Source organism: Salmo salar, chromosome 13 (assembly GCF_965601325.2).
Source record: "Salmo salar chromosome 13, fSalSal1, whole genome shotgun sequence".
NCBI lineage: Eukaryota > Metazoa > Chordata > Actinopteri > Salmoniformes > Salmonidae > Salmo > Salmo salar.
In genome coordinates this window covers 61,522,249-61,538,692 of record NC_138303.1, presented here as the reverse complement: position 1 = coordinate 61,538,692, position 16,444 = coordinate 61,522,249, and the positions used below count along the sequence as shown (strand labels likewise).

Here is a 16,444-nt window from a genome sequence, read left to right as displayed (position 1 = left end):
TCAGTTGTACAACTGAATGCATTCAACACAAATGTGTCTTCTGCAATTCGGTAAAATTCAGGTAACTTTTCCCAAATTCCCAGCTTTTCCTGAAATCCTGGTTGGAAGATTTCTGATTTCCTGCTTATTCCATCCTGATCCCAAGGATCTTCCAACCAGCATTTCTGGAAAACCTGGGAATTTTGTGAAAGGCACCAGGTATTTTGCAACACTAGAAGTGTGTAACAGTTCCAGTGACTCACTGTGTGCGGCGTGAATGTCCTTGGCGGTGCTCTTCTTCCGTTGCGGGTAGAGGGGTACCTGGATCTGTAGCACCTGGGACACGCGGTTCTGGGCCTTCCCCCCGGGCAGCGCCGAGCGCAGCGACACAGGAGATATGTCCGACTTGGTGGACCGTCGCTCGCTCAGGTTCTTGGACACTGCAGTCATGGAAACAGGAAATAATGAATCTTGCACCAGGCATTGCAAGATTATTATGTTCCCGACAGTAATAACAGAAACAGCAGCGCTATCAATGGCCTGACCAGGAGATGAGTTACTTCAGAGGGTTGGTGTGTAAATATAGAAAACACAGAGAGAGGAAAATAAAGAAGGTAGTCATAGACAGGAAATTGAAATGTATCTTACACATTTATAGGAAGATTAATGAAATGGGTATATTTGTATGAAAAACATTTATTTGTATGTACACTTGACTCATTTCTAAGCAACAAGGCATAACTCCCGCCTCTCTCAATAGGGCAATGCAGAAGGTTCTTCTCAACTGTGAAACATCTGAAGCCCACTAGGTGGCAGTGTCGGGCAAGTTAAACACCCAATAAGTGTCAAAACGCTCAAGTGAAAAACACAACTTCATTACAAGTGCATTGAGGAAATGTTGTCCCACAGCTCTCTCAACTGAAATTACTATTAAAGTGTGCCTTTTGTAGGAGAGTAAAATAACCTTCAGTTCTGTGAGAGAAGAGCTCTGCGGGAGGCTGGGAGCATCAGAGTCGAGAGTATACCCAACCCTGCACAGAGTGACGGCAAGGGGATGATATAGCCTAGTAACACCTGGTGTTTCTAAGTGATTCTAGGTGATTGTGTCATACGGGGTCGCATTTGGCCACCGACATTGTGATTACGGTGTAGACTCACATGTGCTGTAAACAGGCTCACACTGTAGAGACATAATCTGGTGTTTCTCCTCGTCCGTCTCCACCGCCAGGTTGGACAGGTACTGCTTGACCTTACGGGCCATCTGAGCGTCCTCGTACAGCTTCTTAGCGTTGAGCAGCGAGCTGCGACGCACGCGCTTCTTGTGGGCCCCGCCCTGCACGTCCAACATGTTGGAGTTGGTGCTGCCCTGACTCAGAGACCTGGAGAGAGGGAGGGACAGATGGAGGGAGGAGAAAGGGGTGTTGGAGGGAGGAGAGAAGTGGATGGAATGAGGAACGGAGGGAGGGAGCCAGGGTTGAGAGGAAGGCAGGGCATAATGGAAGGTGGGGTGAAGTGAAGAACGGAGGGAATAAGAGAGGAAGGGAGGGAGACGGGGTCAGTCCTCCAGGACTCCAGTGGAGGCACTTAATAGACATGCTGCAGGTTATGGTGTTTGTGCAGCCTCTCAGTATCAACCCTAGCACTACCTTGTTAAACAGTCACTGTGGCATACACTCTGGACATTCAGAGAGAACACTTTATGGGCAGGTCACTAAAACACCATTCTGCTGCTGACTGTATACAGAGCACTGGAGCACAGCAGGTTATAACAACCATGCAACAAGGCCGTCTCACGCTGATGCACCATGCTTAGACATGGGTCGATAAATAACAAAAATAACATTCTGTATGACGAAGACAGTCGAAAAGGGTTAGAAAATGAAATGAATGAAAAATCAGGGGAAAATGGCAGGATGCACAGACAACGCAAAACGGACTCAAGAGTCAATGGTGACCTTTGGGAAAGGATGGAGACAGGCGCACACTGTGAATGAAAGGGTTAGGGACTGAATGATACATGTAGGGGGCATGCGGTTTGGGAGGACACTGGCTACGTGGGGGGGGGGGGGGGTGCATGGTGACTGGATGACTGGACTATTACCAGGGGACTTACCCTAAACTCTTCCACCTCTTCTTCCTGCAAGCAAGACCCAATGACATTGAAGCAACGTGGCTTACAGAGACAGTACAGTCAAGGAAGGACAGGGGCACAGTGACCACAGGAGGAGATTGGGACAGAGCATGGGGACACACCGGGAACTCTCCACATTCCTTATATCAACTGTGTGTGTGTGGGACATTTCATGCCGAATGTGACTCTGTGAATCCACCTTGTGTTTTGACATTATGTCCAGTAGCAGTGAGAAGTGTGAGAGATGGGTGTGTGTATAATCTGTTTTAAGAATGGATGTACAGTGCATTCAGAAAGTATTCAGACCGCTTGACTTTTCCCACATTTTGTTACATTACAGCCTTATTCTAAAATGTAATAATACATTTTCCCCCCCCCATCAATCTACACACAATACCCCGTGATGACAAAACGATAATGGATTTTTATACATTTTTTCACATTTATGAAAAAAAAAAAAAAAACTTATTTACATTAAGTATTCAGACCCTTTGCTATGATACTCGAAATTGAGCTTAGGGCCATCCTGTTTCCATTGATCATCCTTGAGATGTTGCTACATCTTGATTGGAGTCCACCTGTGGTAAATTCAATTGATTGGACATGATTTGGAAAGGACTCACACCCGTCTATATAAAGGTGCCACAGTTGACAGTACATGTCAGAGCAAAAACCAAGCCATGAGGTCGAATGAATTGTCCGTAGAGCTCAGAGACAGGATTGTGTTGAGGCGCAGATTTGGGGAAGGGTACCAAAACATTTCTGCAGCATTTATGAGTAATCAGGGGAGAAGGGCCTTGGTCAGGGAGGTGACCAAGAACCCGATGGTCACTCTGACAGAGTTCCAGAGTTCCTCTGTGGAGATGGGAGAACCTTCCAGAAGGACAACCATCTCTGCAGCACTCCACCAATCAGGCCTTTATGTTAGTGGCCAGACGGAAGCCACCCCTCAGTAAAAGGCACATGACAGCCCGCTTGGAGTTTCCATAAAGACACCTAAAGGACAAAGACCATGAGAAACAAGATTCTCTGGTCTGATGAAACCAAGATTGAACTCTTTGGCCTGAATGCCAAGCGCCACGTCTGGAGGAAATCTGGCACCATCCCTACGGTGAAGCATGGTGGTGGCAGCATTATGCCTGAGGAGATGTTTTTCAGTGGCAGAGACTTGGAAACTAGTCAGGATCGAGGGAAAGATAAACAGAGCAATGTACGGAGAGATCCTTGATGAAAACCTGCTCCAGAGCACTCAGGTGCTCAGACTGGGGCGAAGGTTCACCTTCCAACAGGACAACGACCCTAAGCACACAGCCAAAACAAAGCAGGAGTGGCTTTGGGACAAGTTTCTGAATGTCCTTGAGTGGCCCAACCAGAGCCTGGACTTGAACCCGATCAAACAAGCTCTGGAGAGACCTGAAAATAGCTGTGCAGTGACACTCTCCATCCAACCTGACAGCGCTTGAGAGGATCTGCAGAGAAGAATGGGAGAAACTCCCCAAATACAGGTGTGCCAAGCTTGTAGCATCATTCCCAAGGAGACTCAAGGCTGTAATCGCTGCCAAAGGTGCTTTAACAAAGTACTGAGTAAAGGGTCTGAATACTTGTGTAAATGTGATATTTCCTGTTTGTTTTTTTCATACATTTGCAAACATATCTAAAAACCTGTTTATGCTTTGTCATTACGGGGTATTGGGTGTAGATTGATGAGGATTTTGTTTTGTTTTGAATCCATTTTAGAATAAGGATGTAACGTAACAAAATGTGGGTAAAAGTCAGGGGGTCTGAATGCTTTCCGAATGCACTGTATTGGGAGACACTGGTGCTGCTTGGTGTGGAGGGAGCCTGAAGGGGGCAGGCATGCACTGTCTGTGACAGGCTGGACTGTAGGACACACTGGGTAGTACAGAGGGCAGAGAGTAGGCAGATGACACCTCTAACCCCTGATACCTGATCAGCTATTATTTCATCCCCCTAATGTTTAAGGGTAGGATTGGGAGAGGGCCCGTACTCATAAAGCCTCTCAGGTTAGGAGTGCTGATCTAGGATCAGGTCCCCCAAGTCCATGTAACCTTATTCAATATGATCTAAAAAGGTTAAACTGATCCTAGATCTGTGTTTAAGGGCAGAAAATGTAGCCAGGGGAGCGAGCACCCACCTCTGTCGGAACATAAGAGCTGGGTCCATGTTGGCTGAGGTCATACGGACAACATGACGGATCTCCTTGGCGATCATCCTCAGCTTCTCAAAGTTCACCAGACCGTCTACTTTAGAGTCATTACCTGCGGGGAAAACAGTCAGGTGAGCTTTTCTTCATCTTCATTAAATGGGTTTTTGAAAAACAACAAAGCGGTCACCCCATCACTTGTTTTAGTAAATATCTGAGGGATGGGGCTGGAGATATGTAACACTCAAACACTAATGATTGGTTCCTTCCTTCAGCCTGTTTAATTGGGTTACATTTAAGAGCCGAGCGCTGGTGTTTGAACCAGAAGGGAGCGAGCGCCACTTAACGTGTAGCTGTTGATGTGTTCTCACAGCTTTTCGCATTAGACGGGAGTTATTGATTTAGTTCTCACATTATCATGCATCATCTACACTTCTGCTAACACCGTGTGATGACAATGGGTTCCCTGGCCTGTGCAACACATCTCACTGTGAGGAGATAATGGCAAACGCACGCTAATGGGGGAAAATCATAAGAAACGTCATTAACGTCCTCCGTCTGTCATCCCAATCGCCAAACGATCCGTTTCCTGTTTTAGTACTACACCGTTTTTGGACTTTTTTTTGTGGTTGAAATTTTGCATAATACAGAAATCTCTGTGGTTGTTCTAACTTGGTCTCATACGGGATGCCGAAGCAGAAAGGGAAGCAGAAAGGGAAGCAGAAGTAAAACCTCTTGAGCAAGCTTGAGAGTGACCTCCGTTTCAGCTGAGCCAGGGGGAAGTGGAAAACCAAGGCCCATATGGAAACCGCCCGGAAACAACATGTCAATGACCCCAATATGGTATGAAAGCTTTTTCCATCTTCAAACAGCAAGTCTGTGCAATGCTAATGCAGCTAATGGACGGAAGATTAGTCCTTTGTCTAATGAGTGGCTGAGCTAGGCATGATTCACTGTATATATGCTAACACGGTACATGCCAATAGGAGTATACTGGTGGAAGGTGCAACAGTCTAGATGTAAAAACACTGGACTTTAACTAGCTAAGAACTCAACACGAAAAGTCAACATTATGAGGTTTCAGTCAAAACCATGACCTTGAATCACTGTGACAGTGATCGCTCTTGCAAAATATATCGTATAACATCTTAATCCGACAAGCGTGTATAAATAAAGGTTAAATAAACAGGTAACAGTTTATTTGGATAGTCCCGAGCAGATGGTTTATAGATGTTCAGTCGATGTCCAATAACTGTCGACAACATTTCTACTAACTATCTACTAACCCCTATCCTAACCCTAATCTTGACCTTATAACCCTAACCCTAACCCAACCCTTTTTCTAACCTTAGCAAGCAGTTGCTTATCAACAGATGGTTTGTTGATAGTATGACCATCTGTAGAGCATCTTTATGGGACTATCCAAGCAAAGAGTGACCAATAAGTTAATCCGATATTGTTTCCAATGGACAAGATGAATGGATTTTAGGCGGGCACTGAGAAAGGCATCCATACCTTCATGTAGGAAGGTGAGGTCCTTCTTGACGACGGGGAACAGGGGGATAATGGGCGGCTGCATGCTCTGGCTGCTCAGGACGTTGCGGTACTTGGCCATGTTCCTGGACGGGTCGAAGATGTCCTGCAGTTCGCGGAACAGTTTGTCGTACTTACTGGGCAGCTTCTCCCACGACGACCTGAGACGAGCTATTGGAGCCAGATTCAGACCACTGTAGGGCAGGAGACAAGGAGGAGAGGTCAGGAGTTAGGGTTCAGACCACTGTAGAGGAAGAGACAAGGAGGAGAGGTCAGCAGTTAGGGTTCAGACCACTGTAGAGGAAGAGACAAGGAGGAGAGGTCAGGGGTTAGGGTTCAGACCACTGTAGAGGAAGAGACAAGGAGGAGAGGTCAGCAGTTAGGGTTCGGACCACTGTAGAGGAAGAGACAAGGAGGAGAGGTCAGGGGTTAGGGTTCAGACCACTGCTATAGAGGAGAGATGGTAAGGTTGGTAAGCCTTGTCCAAGCTAGAATGGCCTATAGAGCAGCAAGCGCTCATCTCCTGTTTCTGTAGCGTGAGGCCGCTTGATGTACACCCTGGACAGGACGCTAGAGAGATTGGTTAGGGCTCAAAACTCTCCTTCAGTGGTTTTCTGCCCTGGTCTACTTTCCTTCATCCACACTCATCCAAATGAAGTGGACAAGTGAGAGGCAGCCCACTGTTAGACCTCATCCTCTTACCCTCTCAGTCTTTTCACATCAAGGCAGATGAGAGGAAGCAAGGAAAGGAAACGACACGAGAGTATTGAGACACCCAGAGGCTAGGAAAAGGTGAGTCCACTCTGAGCTGAACGGGAGAGGAGTAGGGAAGCGGGGCTAGCTGGCCAGATGACCACTACACTGCCCAGGCCAGCCCAGACACAACATGCACACAGTACAGAGACACACTTCAGGGAATACAGAAGTGAAAGCTGAAAGCAATGTGTACCACTTAGGGGATGATGCACATTATCACAATTGAGGAGTACTCTCTTTCTTGAATGTACACCCATTCACTCACTAGGGTTGGGCGGTATGCAGATTTTCATACCGTTCCTGTACCATACTGGTGTATAAAGCTGTATTGCATACATTTCTACCGTACCTTACCTCATTGTTAACCTATAGATGTATAGGCTACTGGACCCGGGCTCAGGGACGGCCAACTCTGGAGAACCGTTCCATCTCTACTGAGATGGGTCGATCTGCTTTTTTTTTTTTTTTTGCACCTTAAGTGTGGAATGATCTAGAATGCACTTTAAAATTGGAGGGAAAAAAGGGTCAATAAAAACCTAAATAGGGGCGCTATTTCTCTCCAAATACATATATTTTTTTTACACACAAAACAACTTCAGGCAGCAGGGATCTTGATCCAGGGGGGCATTGATCGTCTCTGCTGAAACCATGAAGCTTGGTCTTGCAAGCTAGCAAACTAAATCCATAGCTTGAGTCCTGAGCTGGAGATCATTTATTTGGCACATCTGAGATAGTCAACTTACAGTTAGTTCTAAGCAGTGGTGTACCACTCCCCCTGCAGTTTGTTTTTATTATATAGAATTCTTTTCTACACTATTTTTCAGTAAATCATACCGTCTGTATTTCAGAATAACCTGGTATACATAGTATACTGCCCAAGCCATTTGCTCACAACAAAACATGCCATCCAAAAACGATGCATCTTCAGTGTTTGTTTTCCCATTTCCTCAATGAGGTCCTGTGGCTTTGTGACCTCAGAGCAGATTCATTTAGAGAGCTGCAAATTATGACTGGTGTTTCCTCTTTCCTCTCCTCCCTCCCCCCCAACCCCCTCCTCTCCCCCTCCCTCCCTCCCTCTCCTGACAGACCTGGCAGCGCTGCTCTAGAATTACCCTCATTGTTCTCTGCTCTGAAGTGGAGTCTCCAGCCAGCCAGCCAGCCAGCCAAGCCCATCAGCCAGCAGGGGTACTGACTGATCTGACTGCTCTAAAGAGGGCTTGAGTCAGAGGGCCTTGTTACACATTGGATGACACAGACAGTAGGGAACACACACGACACAGACACGCAGAGTCAGGCAAACACGCACGCGCTCCGGCAGCCAGGCCGTTCCATGGCTGAGTGAGGAGACCACAGCGAGCCTAACCAGACTCCCATTGTCAGAAAGCTCTCAGAGGACATCCTCTGCCTCACACACACACACACACACACACAATCACACACACACACAATCACACACACACACACACACACACACACACACACACACACACACACACACACACACACACACACACACACACACACACACACACACACACACACACACACAGTTCCCTGAAGATTCATGTCAAATTAATAGCACAACGGACAACAGAAGCTCAATGTAACCCAACCATAGAAGGCAGAGTTAACAACATAACAAAGCAGACATGTAATAACTGTTTTGGGACTCAATTTTGACAGGCAATAAGTCGTAGGGACAGATATAGGATTGCGGGGCACGCTGACGCAACAAACTGCTTAGAATGGGAACAGATAGAGGACAGAACAGGGAGTGTTGCCTTGGGAGGGAGGGAGGGACTGGTCTCCTGGTCTCCAGCCCCCAACTAACTCACCTGATGATGGCGAACATGGAGTTGAAGTTCTTGCACTCTCTACAGTTCAGAGCGATCTTGATGAAGTGTTTGATGGTCTTCATCCTTTTCATGGCATTGGGCTCCCTCAGGATCTCCGTGGCGACCCAGAAGGTCTCCTGGTTGATGACCTCCTCAAACTGCTTGAGGCGTGTCTGTTGGACTCCCCCCGAGGAGTCCAACAGCTTGAAGAGGTCGTCCACGTACTCGGTGGACTCGATGTTACGGAACAGCTCAAAGTCCCTCATGGAGAGCTGGGCGGCCACCTGAAGAACAACACGGCGACTTTATTAACGCATACGAGACGGGGAACGTGTCTGCTGCTGTACAGTCTTCAAACCCTGTGTTAAACACACAGAAATACACAAACACACGCACGCACGAAAACACACACACACACACACACACACACACACACACACACACACACACACACACACACACACACACACACACACACACACACACACACACACCACACACACACACACACACACACACACACACACACCTCCACGGTGCTGAGCTGGAGCAGGGTGATGTGACTCTCCTTCAGCAGCTCCTGGGCGTCATCGTCTGAACACAACGTCTCCGTATCCATGTTGTTCTTCAGGTAGTACCTGGAGACAGGGAGGGACACACACACACACACACACACACCACACACACACACACACACACACACACACACACACGGTAATAATAAAGGTTTATACCGGGAAAACGACGTGTTGATTACAAAGCAGACATAACATCAAGACCACGTCTAGAAATGATACGGGATCTTTATTTATTTAGTTTAGTTATTATGAGCCCTGAATGATGATTGGCTGAAAGCCGTGGGATATCACGGAAATGACAGAAAATGACTAACTACGTCGGTAACCAGTTTATAATGGCAATAAGGCACCTCGGGGGTTCGTGGTATATGGCCAATATACCACGGCTAAGGGCTGTTTGTAGGGACGATGCAACGCAGAGTGGTATGTTGGTCAAACACCACAAACCCCAGAGGTATCTTATTGCTTAATTATAAAATGCATCATTATCATTAGAAATATATAACCACATGAATAAAGATGCCACCGTTATTTTCTGTATTTTCTGTATACTATGTCACCTCCCTGGTCGACACCACCAGGGCAGCAGCAAACAGCAGCAGTATTAAGATGTGTTGGGGGGGGGGGGGAGGCACTGACAGTGGTGATCCATTACAGCCATACATTTTCCCATGGGTGGGTGAGAGAGAGAGAGAGAGAGAGAGACACATTTCTCCCCGATGCTCTTTTCTGGGAGAGCGTCCAAGAGCAGCACATTGGACTAGCGCTTCTTAATGGAGCCAAAATGTGTCTACAGCTAAACCTAGAATGCAACGCAGCGGCCAGCAATACATTTACAGTGTGCCACTTTTCAGGGGCAACGTCCGGGCGCCCGTTATCGTACTTGATGTGTACTTAAAATGCCCTGGCCGAACCTGCCAACTCAAGGCATCAGGGATGGGGATCTGAATAAGTAATGATTACAGTAGAAGGGACTAGGTCTCTGCTGCTTGGCCCCCTGGAAGGAGGCCTGCTGCTGCTTCTAGCCGTCTGTGGCTGATTGGAGGGCCACCGGGGCTGATGCTGGGCCAGGGGCTGATGCTGGAGCTGGTTGGGGAGACTCCCCTGGCTAGATGAGTGTATGGGCTTGACCGGAGTGAGGACTGGAGGGTTTCTGCTGGCTAAGCTTGTGTGTCACCCACCAAGTCAGATCGAGGGTCAGCCTCCAGTATTTATGCTGCAGTAGTTTATGTGTCGGGGGGCTAGGGTCAGTCTGTTACATCTGGAGTATTTCTCTTGTCTTATCCGGTGTCCTGTGTGTATTTAAATATGCTCTCTCTAATTCTCTCTTTCTCTCTTTCTGTCTTTCTCTCGGAGGACCTGAGCCCTAGGACCATGCCTCAGGACTACCTGGTATGATGACTCCTTGCTGTCCCCAGTCCACCTGGCCGTGCTGCTGCTCCAGTTTCAACTGTTCTGCCTGCGGCTATGGAACCCTGACCTGTTCACCGGACGTGCTTGTTGCACCCTCGACAACTACTATGATTATTATTATTTGACCATGCTGGTCATTTATGAACATTTTAACATTTTGACCATGTTCTGTTATATTATTCACCCTGCACAGCCAGAAGAGGACTGGCCACCCCTCATAGCCTGGTTCCTCTCTAGGTTTCTTCCTAGGTTTTTGGCCTTTCTAGGGAGTTTTTCCTAGGGAGTTTTTCCTAGCCACCGTGCTTCTTTCACATGCTTTGCTTGCTGTTTGGGGTTTTAGGCTGGGTTTCTGTACAGCACTTTGAGAATATCAGCTGATGTACGAAGGGCTATATAAAAATAAATTTGATTTGAAATTTGATTCTAAAGCCATGACATAATTTTCTGGAATTTTCCAAGCTGTTTAACCTGTTGGGGATAGGGGGCAGTATTTGCACGGCTGGATAAAAAACATACCCGATTTAATCTGGTTACTACTCCTGCCCAGTAACTAGAATATGCATATAATTGTTTGATTTGGATAGAAAACACCCTAAAGTTTCAAAAACTGTTGTCTGTGAGTATAACAGAACTCATTTGGCAGGCCAAAACCTGAGAAGATTCCAAACAGGAAGCGCCCTCTCTGACCATTTCTTGGCCTTCTTGATCATCTCTATCCAAAACAGGGGATCTCTGGCATAACGTGACATTTTCAAACGCTCCCATAGGCTCTCAGAAGGCGCCAGAACGTTGAATGATGACTTTGCAGGCCATGGCTGAAAAACAGTAGCGCATTTGGTAAGTGGTCGATCTGAGAACAATGAGACTGGGGCGCTCGTGCACGAGACTCCACCATGTTTACATTTTCAGTCTTTGAACGAAAACAGGGTTTCCCGGTCGGAATATTATCTTTTTTTTACGAGAAAAATCGCATAAAAATTGATTTTAAACAGCGTTTGACATGCTTCGAAGTACGGTAATGGAATATTTATAATTTTTTTGTCACGAAACGCGCCGGGCGCGTCACCCTTCTTTACCCTTCGGATAGTGTCTTGAACGCACAAACAAAACGCCGCTATTTGGATATAACTATGGATTATTTGGAACCAAACCAACATTTGTTATTGAAGAAGAAGTCCTGGGAGTGCATTCTGACGAAGAACAGCGAAGGTAATCCAATTTTTCTTATAGTAAATCTGAGTTTGGTGAGTACCAAACTTGGTGGGTGTCAAAATAGCTAGCCGTGATGGCCGGGCTATCTACTCAGAATATTGCAAAATGTGCTTTCACCGAAAAGCTATTTTAAAATCGGACATAGCGATTGCATAAAGGAGTTCTGTATCTATAATTCTTAAAATAATTGTTATGTTTTTTGTGAACGTTTATCGTGAGTAATTTAGTAAATTCACCGGAAGTGTTTGGTGGGAATGCTAGTCACATGCTAGTCACATGCTAATGTAAAAAGCTGGTTTTTGATATAAATATGAACTTGATTGAACAAAACATGCATGTATTGTATAACATAATGTCCTAGGAGTGTCATCTGATGAAGATCATTAAAGGTTAGTGCTACATTTAGCTGTGGTTTTGGTTTTTGTGACATTATATGCTAGCTTGAAAAATGGGTGTCTGATTATTTCTGGCTGGGTACTCTGCTGACATAATCTAATGTTTTGCTTTCGTTGTAAAGCCTTTTTGAAATCGGACAGTGTGGTTAGATTAACGAGAGTCTTGTCTTTAAAATTCTGTAAAATAGTCATATGTTTGAGAAATTGAAGTAATAGCATTTCTAAGGTATTTGAATATCGCGCCACGGGATTCCACTGGCTGTTGAGTCTAGCCCATAGAGGTTAAAGGCAGAGTCAACTTAGTGTATGTAAACTTCTGACCCACTGGAATTGTGATACAGTGAATTATAAGTGAAATAATCTATCTGTAAACAATTGTTGGAAAAAATGACTTGTGTCATGCACAAAGTAGATGTCCTAACCGATTTGCCAAAACTATAGTTTGTTAACAAGAAATGTGTGGAGTGGTTGAAAAACGAGTTTTAATGACTCCAACCTAAGTGTATGCAAACTCTGACTTCAACTGTATATGTATATTGTTTTTTTATATACTGTTGTCTACACAGGCTAGCTATACGCTTACTAGACAAGAATGTCTTTCCGCTTCCATTGTCTAACCTAGGCTGCTCTATTTTGGACGCTGCACAGCGCCAAGGGGCTGTCTATTACCCATAAGGCACCAGGGCTCTGTGTGCTGCCGCTGGTTGTGTATGTATGAATAATTCCAGGCGTGCAGTCAGTCTGCAGAGAGAGGCACACACACAGTGACAGAGGATCAAATATTCATGTTAAGCTAGTTGGGATGAGTCTGATGTGGGACGAGAGGAGCAGGGGAAGAGACGGAGAGCGGCGGCAGAGAGGGAGAGAGGCGGCAGAGAGGGAGAGAGGCGGCAGAGAGGGAGAGAGGCGGCAGAGAGGGAGAGAGGCGGCAGAGAGGGAGAGCGGCGGCAGAGAGGGAGAGCGGCGGCAGAGAGGGAGAGCGGCGGCAGAGAGGGAGAGCGGCGGCAGAGAGGGAGAGCGGCGGCAGAGAGGGAGAGCGGCGGCAGAGAGGGAGAGCGGCGGCAGAGAGGCGACAGAGAGGGAGAGCGGTGGCAGAGAGGCGACAGAGAGGGAGAGCGGTGGCAGAAAGGTAGAGCGGCGGCAGAGAGGGAGAGCGGCGGCAGAGAGGGAGAGCAGAGACAAAGAGGGCAGACGTTTTAACTGACGAGGGCATTTCTGGGAATGAAGAGGCGGGGATGGGGAGGAAGGAGGAGGGGGAGGCTTAGCAGTCCCTCCGTCTCACTACAAGCTAACTCATTTTCAGACCTGAGGGGAACCAACTGGGAAGAAGTTTCCCCAAACAACTGATACAGGGTCAGATCATATTATCCCATTTTGTATCCCTTTAAGGTTAAAAGATAGGATTGGGGTGGGGTAATCTGATCGCAGACCTGTATTTAAGACCACAGTCCAGTGTCTTACCTGCCGTTTAGCTGGATGCGGTCAGCCAGCTTGGAGAGCTGGTCAGGTAGCCTGCGTTGCTTGATGACGCCCTCGGGACTGACCGACACCTCACAGAGGGAGTAGTTCTCCGGGGCCGCGCTCAGGCCAAACTCGTTGACCACGTGACTGACCACATCCTTGGCCGTGGTGTCCTTGCTGATGATGATGTAACAGCTCTGCTGGTCAGCCTTGAACACCCGGATCACCTGGTCTGGAATGTCTGACGAGCGGAGGAGAAGAACAGCTTCGGAGACTTAGGATGGACGGAATACCAGAATGCACCAGATGAGTCCCAAACGGCACCCTATTCCCTACAGAGCGCACTACTTTTTGACCAGGGCCCAAAGAGCTCTGGTCAAAAGTAGTGCACTATAATACAGGAAACAGGGTGCCATTTGGGACGCAGATCTCTTTCACACAGAAGGGTGAATATAGTGAACCAAAATAAAAGTCTCCGGCAACAAAAAAAGTTTACAATTTCCATGGTAACCCAAAAGTTAAAAATAAGGAAGCAAACCGCCCTCGTGGCTAAAGGATACGCACGCGAGATGCATTTCCCAATATGCCAAAGGGAACAAGCACTTCAGACTTTCTCTGCTTGCACATGAAAGTGCTTGTGGTCCATTGCACACTCAGCAGGGTAAAACAACGAGGCATGAATAGCGGAGGACGATAAGCGGTATGGGTGGAGGGGAAGAGCGTGGATAAAGGCATGACATTGGAGGGAGTGAGGACAGGCGGGGAGGGATCGTGTGCCTGGGAGCAGTCATGCAGGGAGCCTAATGACTTCAAGAGGAAAACATAAATAAAAGGGGGAATGGGCTTGGCTGACAGATGACCGTATCGAACACGGCACTGCTCCCTCCGTGTTTTCCAGGGAGTAGAGTGAAGCATGCTCAACGGACTGTGAGGCACAGCCATTATGGAATCTATGTGCTCCTTTCTGGCCTCATCTCTCACTATGTCTGAGCCCATAACTAGAAACCCCATTCATTATTCCCATTACAGCAGCAAGATCAGCAGAAACAAATCGCTGAGGCACAACAATAACACTGCTGCAGATGAGTCTAAATACAGTGCAGTGGCTAAGCCATAATCAACCATTTCAACCTACTTAAACTAAAAGTGGGGGCGATTTGTGCCGAGGGTCTAGAGCAATCATATATAATAATCATCTATACACCTCCTTGACAGGACTAATACCGCCCTAAACGAATGAAAACGATTAACAAACCAATTATTTATTGTGTCGTGAGAAAGATGGCGTCCACACAGGAAAAGGCCGTTTTCCACTGAGAAAAGACTCCTGGCTCTGGGGGCGGTTATCTTCGGAAGTTTCTGCTGACGCAACACTATTTGGGTCCCCCCCCCCTAACACCTAACACCCCCTAGGCCTGCCTGCTAAGCCTTTTTCCTGTTCCCTCTGTCACAGAACCACTAGATATAAATCCCACCTAAAGCAGCATTAGCAGACAGGAGCAGAGCAACAGAGCTGGGAGGAAAGCACATGGCCAGGCGCGGCACGGCGCTTTAACGCGAAGCTCCTTTAACACAAAAAAATAGTCAAACACATTCAGCCATCACGAAGGATAGGTCCCAATTAGTTGCACTACATTTCACCAGGTCCCATAGGGCTCTTTTCAAATGTAGCGCACTATGTAAGGGAACAGTGTGCTATTTGGAACGAGGCCCAAGACCTTCACGCAGAGCCCAACTTAGACTTTGGTCCATGACGTATGACACAGAGAGAGACGGAATTCGAAAGCTCATGAATGAAGAGGGGGGAAAAAATGACGGGATGGGAAACTTGGAAGCATAAACTGAATGTTGCCAAAACGAACAGAGCCCCGGTCTTCCACTGAGACTGGGAAGAGAGCACGTAGATACTTACAGTAGAAGCTCACGGCTGGGGAAGCAGGCAGAGGAGGAAAGAGAGAGAGAGAAAGAGAGAGAGGGAGGGAGTGAACAGTGGTTGGAAACATGGAAGAGAAAGAGAGGACTTTGAACGACAGCTTTCCCGTTGTGGGAGGACGGAGAACGTCAGCGGGGCAGAGGGACTTTCACTAAAGCATCTGTTTATAATCAGATCAGTGTACTGGAGAGAGGGAGGGCACAGTGTGTGTGGGACAGAGAGCTGGGATCTGAGTCTGCCGCAGTGACACACATACACGAGCCCCCAGACAAGCCTTCTTACACCCAATCAAAGGCCTAGAAGAATAACACCGTATTTAACTCCAAACTCCAGTTTCTCTGATCCCCCCCCCCCTCTTAATCTAATTTGAGGCCAGGCTTTGTGAGGGATTACTCCTCACACTGAGAGGGCCGCTTTGAAATGAGTGGGAGGGGGGGGGTCTGCACTTGTCACTGAACACCCCCCCCCCCCCCCCCCCTACCCGTCAGTCACAGTGAAAGAGCCAGAGCGCGGTCGGTGGAGAAGAGAAATGGCACTAATAGAAGATGATTTATCTCCTATCTCAGTGGGCTTGGAGGAAGGTGGGGGGGGGGCAGTCTTCTACAGGCGTGCGTGATGTATTGGGGCTGCAGACTGGACCCTCTGACTGCGGGCTGCGCTGAATGACAAATGATTGGGGAGGATAAATCAAAAGCATATTCCCCCCTCCACTCTCCTCGGGGAGGCCGCTTAGTTGTTTCAATAATTATGGGCTCTGAAATCTGTCAGCGTTTAATCCCTTTCATATGGCTCTAATTCGGTTTCATGTCCGAGCTCTTGAAATGGAAATGCTTGAGACACAGAGGAGAAACGGAACACCGGTGTGTGTGTGTGTGTGTCTATGTGTGTGGCGTGCTTATAATGATCAATTCTGTGATTAACCCGAGGGCCTGCGAGGCAGAACAGTGAGAGGAGTTTCTCCAAGCAGGAAGTGCTTTCACTCTCTGTGAGAAGTATTCCTCCCTGAGTAATTACTGCTGTTTTCCCACCGCAGAGCTCCAAAGTTACGCCTATT

The 16,444-nt window shown here is 47.3% G+C and overlaps 1 protein-coding gene across 7 annotated transcripts in view; it reads right to left on the bottom strand.

Annotated features, from left to right (window-relative positions):
* Window positions 1–16,444, bottom strand: part of LOC106567521 (rap guanine nucleotide exchange factor 6) — a 167,687-nt gene that overhangs the window by 13,687 nt on the left and 137,556 nt on the right. For 5 of the 7 annotated variants that reach the window (XM_014136858.3, XM_014136862.3, XM_014136860.3 and 2 more), the window contains 9 exons: window positions 15,370–15,384; window positions 13,458–13,698; window positions 8,928–9,036; window positions 8,399–8,682; window positions 5,790–6,001; window positions 4,266–4,389; window positions 2,093–2,116; window positions 1,138–1,358; window positions 243–419 (listed from right to left, as the gene is read on the bottom strand). In XM_014136858.3, the coding sequence (XP_013992333.1) occupies window positions 243–419; window positions 1,138–1,358; window positions 2,093–2,116; window positions 4,266–4,389; window positions 5,790–6,001; window positions 8,399–8,682; window positions 8,928–9,036; window positions 13,458–13,698; window positions 15,370–15,384 (1,407 nt within the window). The remainder of the gene's footprint in view (window positions 1–242; window positions 420–1,137; window positions 1,359–2,092; window positions 2,117–4,265; window positions 4,390–5,789; window positions 6,002–8,398; window positions 8,683–8,927; window positions 9,037–13,457; window positions 13,699–15,369; window positions 15,385–16,444) is intronic. The other 2 variants (XM_014136861.3, XM_014136859.3) reach the window with 2 other exon arrangements.